The 10649-nt window shown below is 48.7% G+C and overlaps 2 protein-coding genes across 3 annotated transcripts; both read left to right on the top strand.

Moving 5' to 3' along the window:
• Positions 1-397: 397 nt before the first annotated feature.
• Positions 398-3748, top strand: LOC102448537 (olfactory receptor 52H1-like). Of its 2 annotated transcripts, XM_089777387.1 has the most exons (2): positions 398-1319; positions 3720-3748. In XM_089777387.1, the coding sequence occupies exons 1-2, from the start codon at positions 398-400 to the stop codon at positions 3746-3748; spliced, it is 951 nt and encodes a 316-aa protein (XP_089633513.1). The 2 variants fall into 2 exon arrangements, with proteins under 2 accessions (XP_089633513.1, XP_006114681.3); XM_006114619.3 differs by lacking the exon at positions 3720-3748 and having other exon boundaries at positions 398-1336.
• Positions 3749-9378: 5630 nt separating this feature from the next.
• LOC102450337 (olfactory receptor 52E2-like) lies at positions 9379-10317 on the top strand. The gene has a single exon (XM_014575686.4). It carries the CDS (start codon positions 9379-9381, stop codon positions 10315-10317), a length of 939 nt encoding a protein of 312 aa, XP_014431172.3.
• The last annotated feature ends 332 nt before the right edge of the window (positions 10318-10649 follow it).

A 10649-nucleotide genomic window follows, 5' to 3' on the forward strand; every position in this document is an offset into this window, starting at 1 on the left:
TATTATTATTATTATTATTATTATTATTATTATTATTTTGGTAAAAAGTTAAGCTAACTGGTCTGTAATTCCCTAGATTGTCCTTTCCACTGTTTTTATAAGTACGTGTATGTATACACTTTACCAGACTTCTAGAATCTTTCCTATAGCCAATGATTTTCAAGGATAATAGTTAGTGGCTTGGCCATATTCTCACCTGAATCCTTCATATTCAAGGATACAGTCCATAAAACCCTGGTGACTTGACGACATCTAACAGGAACTGTTTCATATTAACGTTGTCTCTCCACCCAGGAATTTGTTCTGCGAACATCACCCCTAGATCCAGGTCACCTACAGAAAGTCGTATATGCATGAAAAACAGCTGCTCCTCAGAGTTGGACACCTCCCCTACTTCATGCCAGATTCTAACACCACCAACTTCACCAACCCCTCCACTTTCATCCTCTTGGGAATTCCAGGCCTGGAGGCCGCCCACATATGGATCTCCATCCCCTTCTGCATCACGTACATCCTATCCATCTTGGGGAACATCGCCATCCTCTTCATTGTGAAGAGGGAGCCGAGCCTCCATGAGCCCATGTACTATTTCCTCTGCATGCTGGCCATCACCGACCTGGTCCTGTCCACATCCATCCTGCCCAAAATGCTGAGCATCTTCTGGCTCAATTCCAGGGAAATCAATTTCAGTGCCTGCCTCACCCAGATGTACTTCATTCACAGCTTCTCTGTAATAGAATCTGGAATCTTCATGGCCATGGCGTTGGATCGCTATGTGGCCATCTGCCATCCCCTGAGACATTCCACCATCCTCACAAACTCTGTGGTGGCCAAGGTCTGCCTGGCCGTGGTTCTGCGTGGAGGCGTGCTTGTAATTCCCCATCCCTTCCTGGCGAGGCGATATCCATACTGCAGAACCAACATCATTCCCCACTCGTACTGTGAGCACATAGCCATAGTGAAGCTGGCCTGTGCTGACATTCAAGTCAGTAGTTACTACAGCCTCTCCGTGGCAATTTTCATTACTGTCATGGATATATTTTTAATTTCTGTGTCCTACACCCAAATCCTCAGGGCCATCTTCAGCCTCCCCACCAAGGACGCCCGGCTCAAGACTTTTGGGACCTGCGGCTCCCACCTCTGCTCCATATTAGCCTTCTACATTCCCAGTCTCTTCTCCTTCCTGACACATAGGTTTGGCCAGAACGTGGCCCTGCATTTCCACATTCTCATGGCCAACATCTACCTCCTATTGCCCCCCATGCTAAACCCCATCATCTATGGTGTGAAGACCAAACAGATTCGCGACAGGATCTTCCGTCTCTTTTCCCATTAAGGGTCCTTAAGTTTTCTCCTGGTGCTTTGACTCTCAGGCTGAGAGCAGTGCAGAGCTGGCTGGTGACATGGTCTTGGGGCCTAATTTCCTGATGGGAACCGGATTAGGAAAGGGGCTTTAGGAACTTAAGTGTCCCCTTAGCCCAGGGGCATGAGCTTAAAGCCATAAGGCCCCCGTGTTCTGGGTCAGGCCTTCCTAGTGGGGCAGGAGCGAGGTGACTTTTTGCGCTTCTGGCCCTCCATACACTGCTGGGGCATGTTGTAAGAAGTGTCACTGAAACGACAACCTTATGCTGACCTCACCTGGCTGCTCCTCTCCCGCAGCTCCCTTTAGCCAGAAATTGCAGCCAACAGAAACTGAAGGGACAATTCGTGCAGGTGAGCCCGGCTGTGCAGAACTCCCTGTTCCTCCCAACCCAAATGGGAGCTGTTCTTGGTCAGTGCCTCACAATGCAACCCACTGCCCCAAACCTGAGCCTCCTCCTGCCCCCTAACTCGCTTACTCCCTCCCAGAACCCAAACTCCAACCCTGTACCCCTTTCTGCACATTAAATCTGGTCCCGACCCCTCCACTCGACCGCTCCCATCATGAGACCCCTCTCAAACTCCACACTCTGTGGCCTCAGACTGGAGCTCCCTCCTGCATCCCAAACCACTCATCCCAGCCCCACCCCAGAGCCCGTACACCTAGTCGCAGCACCCGTGCACTCTTGTACCTCCACATGCAGCCACCTTCCGCACCTGAACCCCTCGTTTTGGCCCCACACTGAACCTAAGGGACCCTATATCTCTGCACCTCGAGAAGAAATATTCTAGCCCTGCCTGTGGTCCTGGACAAGCAGAGGAACATCAAACCCTTTCCTGAACTGAATATGCTACACAATTGAGTATCGTTTTCTGTGGAACTGAAGGGGTTGCCACATTTCTAGAGCAGGCATCTGTGCCTCCAGAATGGCACTCCTTGCTCCATCTATTCTCCCAAACCTCTGTTCTTGCTCTGACTCTTTCTGCAAGAGTCCTACCCCTGTGCTGCCTCCTCTCTCCCCCTGCCCCATCACTGACCGTATTGTCCCCAAGTCCATTGCCTGCCTCCAGCTGCAGATTAGCCGTTTCAAATATTGGTAGGGGGTACTTAGACTCTGGCAGATAGCTAGCAAGTAGGGATCTGGAGCACTGTATATAGCTCCTATAGAAGGGTGTCTAGACTACACCTCTCTGTCGAACAAACGATGTAGGATAGGCACAGCAAAATTGCTAATGAAACAGGGATTTAAATCTCCTACACCTCATTAGCATAAACATGGCCACTGCTCTTTTTCTAAATGGTGTTTTTCCAAAAAAATGGTAGTTTAGAGGCAGATCTGTCAAAAATAAACCCTTTTCCGACAAATCCTGTAAACCTCATTTTTTGAGGAATACAGGATCTGTCGAGAAAGGTTCATTTTTGAAAGATCCACGTCTAGATTGCTGGGTTTTTTTTTAAACCCTCTGTTTAGAAAAAAGCAGTGGCCATGTTTATGCAGGATATTTAAATCCCTGCTTCATTAGCATTTTCTATGTGCTTGATTTGCGTCCCTCTGTTGACAGAGGCATGTAGTCTAGTCCTAGCCAAAGAAAGAAAATGAATCCATAGCAGACCCTCTCTGCTCGAATACTAACATGGTCTGACATTGTGTGGCAAGTCCCTTAAGTGACACTGTTTAGGTTTAATATTTTAATAGATATTCTCACTGCATCGCTAACTCTTCAGAGAGAAGGACCCATGACAACTCCCAGGTTCTAGCTCAGCTCTCGGAGGGGAGTCGGGTCTAGTGGGTTACAATGGAGGCAGATATATCGGGAGTCTTTAAAAGACCATTACAAGGCCATACAGGCACATCGCCGCAACTCGATCAGTGCATGCGCCTCGTGCCAAACCGCGTGCCTGGCCAGTGGGGCTCGCCACTGCTTGTCAATCCCTGCACATGCCCCTGGAGTATCTCGGGAATTGTTGAGAATGGAGGGTTCCTTGAGGTGCTTGGCTGCCACGAGGTGCACTGGACCCCTATGTAACGAAGAAAGGTTTTTCCAGGAAGCTGGAAGAAACTATGACAGAGGGGAGGTGACACACCCACTTGGCCTCACTTGCTTTACAACGCAACACCTGAAAATACCTACGGACCAAAGCTGGAACTGTGGAAAGGGGTCCCAGGCAGGACAGAAAAACGCCTGCCAGGGCAGGAAAGCTGGGGGCACTGTGAGTAGTAGCTAGCAGTGTGAGGCAGAAGCTGATTAAAATCCTGTCCAGTTTAAAGGAGTGAGTTTCCATTTGTCTTTATTTCTAATGTCATCATCTTTATATGTACGCTCAGTGCTTACGATCACTTAAAATCTGTCTTGCTGAGTTGGTGTTTTTTACCGAAAGGAAGTCTGATTGGCTCGATGTGCTCAAGGAGCTTGCTCAGGAAAGACGACCTGGTGCATACTATCACGGCTACTCCTATGATATTTGACATTTATAGTTACTGTGTCTCACAACACATCCACAAGGAAATATTCAATTCCATTGAAATGTGGTCAGGATAAAGCTGAGTAAAGGCAACTGCTTCCACAATCCATATTTGGCCTGTGGAACTCCTTGCCACACACGTTAACGGAGCAAAGAGTATGTCTACTCTACAAAGTTAATTCAAAATAACAGCAGTTATTTTCAATGAACTTTAATAGCGTCTACACAGGCAAACCGCTATTCTGAAATAAATTCGGAATAGTGGAGCCCTTATTTCGAATTTGGTAAACCTCATTCTACGAGGAGTAACACCAAATTCGAAATAGCTATTTCAAATTTAGTGATGTGTAGATACTTAATTCGAAATAGGAAGCCTCAAGCCTTTCCCAGGGAGCCCTGGTGGCCCTTCTCGGTACAACCAGGAAAACTTCCTGTCCTATGCCCCAGCCTTGGAGCCATTAAAGGGGTAGACCCTGGCCACAGCGCCTGTGCCAGCCCCAAGCCTGCCAGCCCAGAGTCAGCAGTAGCCACCAGGGCCCCTGACCCAGTGGCCGCAAAACATGAGCCAGCAAGCCACTGGCAGCCAGCCCTCCACCGCTTCCCGGGAGCAGTCTGCCAGCTCCCAGGAGCCTGACAGGGGCTGGAGAAGGCAGGCGCCTTCCTGGTCCAGGGTGGAGATCATGGACCTTATTCAGGTTTGGGGGGGGATGCCCCCAACTTCCATGATCTCAGCCCTAGACAGACGAACACGGCCGTCTATGGTAGTATAGCTGCCAGCCTGGCCACCAAAGGCCACATGTGAACCCAGGAGCAGGTCTGCATGAAAGTCATGTTGGTCCAGTGAGACCCCCAACCCTGAGCCCTGAACTTCCCTTTCTCCTTCTTCCTCTTGCTTTCCCCTTCCAGCTCCCTTCTCCCAGGTTTCCCCCACCCTCTCCTACCCTCTCTCTTCCCCTCTCCTACCTCCTTTTCCCAGTCCCCCCAGAGGTCCATCCCTCCCCAGTTTTGTTCAATAAATCCAGTTTCTATTTTTGAACATACGTGTCTTTTATTTGACATCAGGAAGGGGGGATTGGGAGGAGTAAATGGAAGGACGTGAGGGAGGAATGGGGCACGAGCCCCCGGTGGGGAGGAATGAGGAGGCTCTGAGGGCTCCTCAGGGTGGACGCTCTCCCTCAGGGCCTCTTGGATCCTGACAGTTCCTCGATGGACCCCCTGTATGACAGCCTACAGCAAGTGCAGCCGTGCTGATGGCAACGACCCCACAAGACACACTGGCGTGCCCACGGGCAGCTCTGACTCCATGTGGATGAGTGCTGTGCTGTCCCGACTGCGGGCACTCAGGGTACTCCAAGACAGGACTGCTTTGCTCTCCCTCAGTGAGGTAGGCAAGCAAGCGGGAAAGGTGAGAACCGGTTGTCCAGAGGGCTCCCTTTAAGAACGAGCCTCAGATAGCGTCCGACATCAGCCACACAAAGCAACTACTGACCTGATGCCCTGCTGGAACTGGTTTCAGCTGCTCTTAAATGCGATCCAACGTCCAATCAGTGTGGACGTGCTATTTCCAAATGCAATTTCAAATTAGTTTTTGGGTCTAGATGCGTTATTTCAAATTAGCTTAATTTGAATTAACTATTTCGAATTAAGTTAATTCAAAGTAGCGCTGTAGTGTAGACATACCCAAAGAGCAGAGTGACCCTAAATGACTGACGTGTTGGCAGGTCTCTGAGTGAAGGCAGCTGTTCACTCCCAGAGCGCGCATCTCATGGCAGCAGGGAGCTTACGGCTCCAGTTACCTCTGGTAACCTCAGATTTGCTTTGAGGGGCTGATGAAGGCTCCGGCTGCCTTTCCTATCCTGCCTCCTGCATCCCAACCAGGAACGACCTCTGCCACAGCCAAAGTCCAATTTCCTCTTGACAGGATGAAAGGACCATGGTCACAGGGACGTCAGGACTCCTGGTTCTGTCTGTCGTCCTGCCACACAGTCTCTGGGAGACGTTGCCCAAGAGACCTCCCCCTAGAGTTCACTGTACCTATCTGTGTAACGTAGCTGGGACACGATCCGGGCCACTTTCCTTTCCCGGGTGTTTTCGGGATCCATCAATGAAAGTTGCTACATAGTTAGATTCTAGTGACTTACGAAAATGACTGAGCTTTGATCCTTTAGCAATTCACCTTCAGTGCACACGTAGGCTACGTCTACACTGGCCCCTTTTCCGGAAGGGGCATGTAAATTTCATGAGTCGTAGTAGGGAAATGCGCGGGGGATTTAAATATCCCCCGCGGCATTTAAATAAAAATGTCCGCCGCTTTTTTCCGGCTTTTAAAAAAGCCGGAAAAGAGCGTCTACACTGGCCCCGATCCTCCGGAAAAAGCGCCCTTTTCCGGAGGCTCTTATTCCTACTTCAAAGTAGGCCAGTGTAGACGTAGCCTACGTGTTTCCAATTAGTCACCGGTCTCCTGATCTTTCTGTCTCCCCATCCTACCTGGGCATATTCAGGGTATCAGACCTTGTTGGGTCTAGGCAGTGCCCCTAGCTTTCTTACTAATGAACTATAATTGTTCAGTGCACACAAGCACACAGAGCAGCCAATTCCTCTCTGACTCAGCCCAGAGCCCAGGAGTTCTCCTCTCCCTTTGGGAAAGTTCCTTAATTAGTGTTGACTTCTAAAGCTGGATAAATAGCCCGGAAGCCCAGCCAGACTTCTACGCAGATTCTATATATCCAAAGGCCACGTCTCCCCTAGACAATGAGCAATCTCCCGGGATTGCACAGAGCTATATAAAAAACAGTGCATGCCCTTGTGTCAGCTGTCGGCGCTGGACTCTGCTGCAGACGCTGGGCTGAGAGAGGTGCCGACCCGGCTGCCCGAGGGGGATTCCCAGGGAAGACACTTCCATCTCAGGATTCACAGGTAACCACCTCATTCCTCAGGCGCTCACCTGCTCCGCAACCCCAGTGCCATATGGAGTGAAGGGACACTGAAATATCTATGTTCCTTTTTGCTTAGCCCAGGCATTAATCATCCTTCTGCCCTTGCCAAAGCGCTGACTTTACTCCAGTATCATGGGATAAAATGTCCCTGTTTTCTGTCCCTCCCAGTCTGTCATCCCCAGCCCGCAGCCATCTGTATGTCAGTGTCTCGGGATCTTTCAGTAAAGGGCTTAGGAGCCAGCTGTGTGTAAAGACACAGAGCCTCTTCTCCCTCTCTGGGGTTCCAGCGCTCCAGCTGTTAAAGTTGCCAGAGCTATTTTCTGACGTTTATCTCCCAGACAGTACGGCAGTGCAAGGGAACCTCACCAGAACAATCACGAGAATCTTTCAGCCTCGGAAAAAGGATTTCTCTCCTAGTCATTCGAGAAGTCACCTGGACTGTCGTGTCTCGGAGTTTTTTCTAAAATGCTGGTAGATGGACGTAGGCAACATGGAGAATTTCAGTTCCAATAGTGAACATTTGGCAAACCTATAAGGAAGAGAAAATGAGCTCTTCTAATGGAATGTTTCCGACAGTCTTCGCTACAGTTAGGGCAACCAGTCCTGCATAGAGTGAGCACTCCATTTCTAAATGCCTGATCTACATTCTGCATCTGTAAATTCATAGCATTTAAGTTTACAACAGACCATCTAGTCCAGCTGTGGGGAATATTTTTTGGGTTGGGGACCACTGATCCAAGAAAAATCAGCCGAGGGCCGCACATATGTGAAAACCAAACCATCAAAGAAACTCCTCATTGACATGGTCCCCAGCTGAGAAGAAGAAAGACACTCCCCACATTCCCCTTGCAAACCAGAGTCTAGGGGGTCCAGCCTACTAGATTTTTTTGTGCTCTAGACCCACAATTAGGCACTGGGGAGGGATGGGCTGGAGTGCCAAAACGGGCTCCCCAGGTCTGGAGCTGAACCTTGGGCCTGGATCCAGGTAAGTCCGCAGACCTGAGTTTCCCCACCCTCATGTAGTCGGCCCTCCTGCATAAAACAGGAGATTACATTTTTCCTTTGACCACATTATTTGGCCTAGTGACTAGAATTTGACCAAGACTTGGTGTGCACCAGAATTTAACATCATAGACTCCTGGCCTCCTCCCTACCAAGATACAGGGTTTCTTTTGTCTAAACTATCCAGCTTTCTTCAAAGAACCCCCAGCAAAGGAGTATCCACCACGTCTGGAGGGGCGTCTTCCAATGCACTCCTGTTCTTACAGCCAGGAACTATTTCCTGACATTTCATGGAGTCATAGAATCAAAGCTCTGCAAGGGATCTCGAGCAGTGATCAAGTCCGGGGCTCTGCACCCCTCGTCCCCTGAGTCCTCTCCTGTTAAATGTCTCCAGTGCAGGAGATTCCACAACATCCCCAGACAATTTATTCCAGTGCTTAAACACTGTGCGAGTTAAGAAGATTTTTCTAATGCCCAAACTAATCCTCCCTTGCCGCAATTTTAGACTATCGCTTCTTGTTCGGTCCTCGGGAGTTCTGCAGAGTAATTTTTCTCCCTTTCTTTGTGATAACTTTTTAGTCCCCATCCCATGTGCTCTTTTCTAGATTATATAATTTTTTTAAATCTTCCCTCATAAATAATGTTTCCCAGTCCTTTGTTGTTGTTGCTCTTCTCTGCCTTACTAAAGTTTATATATAACACATCTGAGGCTTCCCCCTTATCCACAAGACTTCAAAACCTGTTAAAGAAAGCGAACAGGTTGGTTTGACATGATTACTTTCTGACAAATCCATGCTGACTGTTACAAATCACATTACTATCTTGTAGATATTTGCAAATGGACTCCTTAGTTCTTCCATTATTATTATTATTATTATTATTATTATTATAATATTTTGGTACAGAAGTTAAGCTGACTGGTCTGTAATTCCCTTGGTTGTCCTTTTCACCATTTTTATAAGTACGTGAATGTATGCACTTTACCAGTCTTCTGGAATCTTTCCTATATTCAATGATTTTCAAATATAATAGTTATCTCCTTAATTTTTCTATTATTATTAGTAGTAGTAGTATTATCAGGGCTTGAAAAGCGGTGGTGAGCCCCGCTCACCAGCTGCGTGGTTTGGCACACTGCCCAAGCGCTGATCGTGTTGCGGCGCTGTGCTGCGCTAAAATCTATTCACCAAGGGCGAGTAGATTGCCGTAATTGTCGAGCTCTTATGATGATGATGATGATTATTTTTATTTTGGTACAGTAGTTAAGCAGACTGGTCTGTAATTCGGCAGGTTATCCTTTCCACTGTTTTTACAAGTTGGTGAATGTATGCACTTTACTAGTCTTCTGGAATCTTTCTTATCTTCAGTGACTTTTCAAATAGTTAATGGCTTGGCCATATTCTCACCTAGATCCTTCATATACAAGGATATAGTTCATCAGACCTTGGTGACTTGAAGACATTTAACAGGAAGTGTTTCATATTAACATTGTCTCTCCACCCAGGCATTTGTTCTGTTAACATCACCCGTAGACCCAGGTCACCTACAGGAAGTCGTGGACTTTTCAGGTATATGCATGAAACACAGCTCCTCCTCAGAGTTGGAAATCTCCCCTACTTCATGTCAGATTCTAACACCACCGAATGCAACCACCCCTCCACCTTCCTTCTGTTAGGAATTCCTGGCCTGGAAGCAGCCCACGTCTGGATCTCCATCCCCTTCTGCATCACGTACATCCTATCCATCTTGGGGAACATCACCATCCTGTTCATTGTGAAGCGGGATCCAAGCCTCCATGAGCCCATGTACTATTTCCTCTGCATGCTGGCCATCACTGACCTGGTTCTGTCCACATCCACCCTGCCCAAAATGCTGAGCATCTTCTGGCTCAATTCCAGGGAGATCAATTTCAGTGCCTGCCTCACCCAGATGTACTTCATTCACAGCTTCTCTGCAATAGAATCCGGGATCTTCGTGGCCATGGCGTTGGATCGCTATGTGGCCATTTGCCATCCCCTGAGACATTCCACCATCCTCACAAACTCTGTGGTGGCCAAGATCAGCTTGGCCGTGGTTCTGCGTGGAGGTGTGCTTGTAATTCCCTATCCCTTCCTGGCCAGGCGATATCCATACTGCAGAACCAACGTCATTCCCCACTCGTACTGTGAGCACATAGCCATAGTGAAGCTGGCCTGTGCTGACATCCGAGTCAGTAGTTACTACAGCCTCTCCATGGCAATTTTTGTTACTGTCATGGACGTATTTTTAATTTCTGTGTCCTACACCCAGATCCTCAAGGCCATCTTCGGCCTCCCCACCAAGGACGCCCGGCTCAAGACCTTTGGGACCTGCGGCTCCCACCTCTGCTCCATATTAGCCTTCTACATTCCCAGTCTCTTCTCCTTCCTGACACACAGGTTTGGCCAGAATGTGGCCCTGCATTTCCACATTCTCATGGCCAACATCTACCTCCTATTGCCCCCCATGCTAAACCCCATCATCTATGGTGTGAAGACTAAACAGATTCGCGACAGGATCTTCCGTCTCTTTTCTCGTTAAGGGTCCTTAAGTTTTCTCCTGGTGCTTTGACTCTCAGGCTGAGAGCAGTGCAGAACTAGCTGGTGACGTGGTCTTGGGGCCTAATTTCCTGATGGGAACCGGATTAGGAAAGGGGCTTTAGGAACTTAAGTGTCCCCTTAGCCAAGGGGCATGGGCTCTAAGCCATAAGGCCCCAGTGTTCTGGGTCAGCCCTTCCAGGTAGAGCAGGAGCAAGGTGACACTGCTGGGGCATGTTGTAGGAAGTGCCACTGGGACCCCAAACTTATGCTGCACTCACCTGGCTGCTTCTCTCCCGCAGCTCCCTTAAACCAGAAATTGCAGCCAACAGGAAC

This window comes from Pelodiscus sinensis, chromosome 1 (assembly GCF_052426305.1).
Source record: "Pelodiscus sinensis isolate ZL-2025 chromosome 1, ASM5242630v1, whole genome shotgun sequence".
Lineage (NCBI taxonomy): Eukaryota > Metazoa > Chordata > Testudines > Trionychidae > Pelodiscus > Pelodiscus sinensis.

Bases quoted from the DNA above. Each gene is read 5' to 3' on its own strand.
- LOC102448537 (XM_089777387.1), top strand. From the start codon at position 398: ATGCCAGATTCTAACACCACCAACTTCACCAACCCCTCCACTTTCATC. The intron at 1,320-3,719 runs GTCTCTTTTCCC...TGTCTTGCTGAG, and splicing joins GATTCGCGACAGGATCTTCC to TTGGTGTTTTTTACCGAAAG.
- LOC102450337 (XM_014575686.4), top strand. From the start codon at position 9,379: ATGTCAGATTCTAACACCACCGAATGCAACCACCCCTCCACCTTCCTT.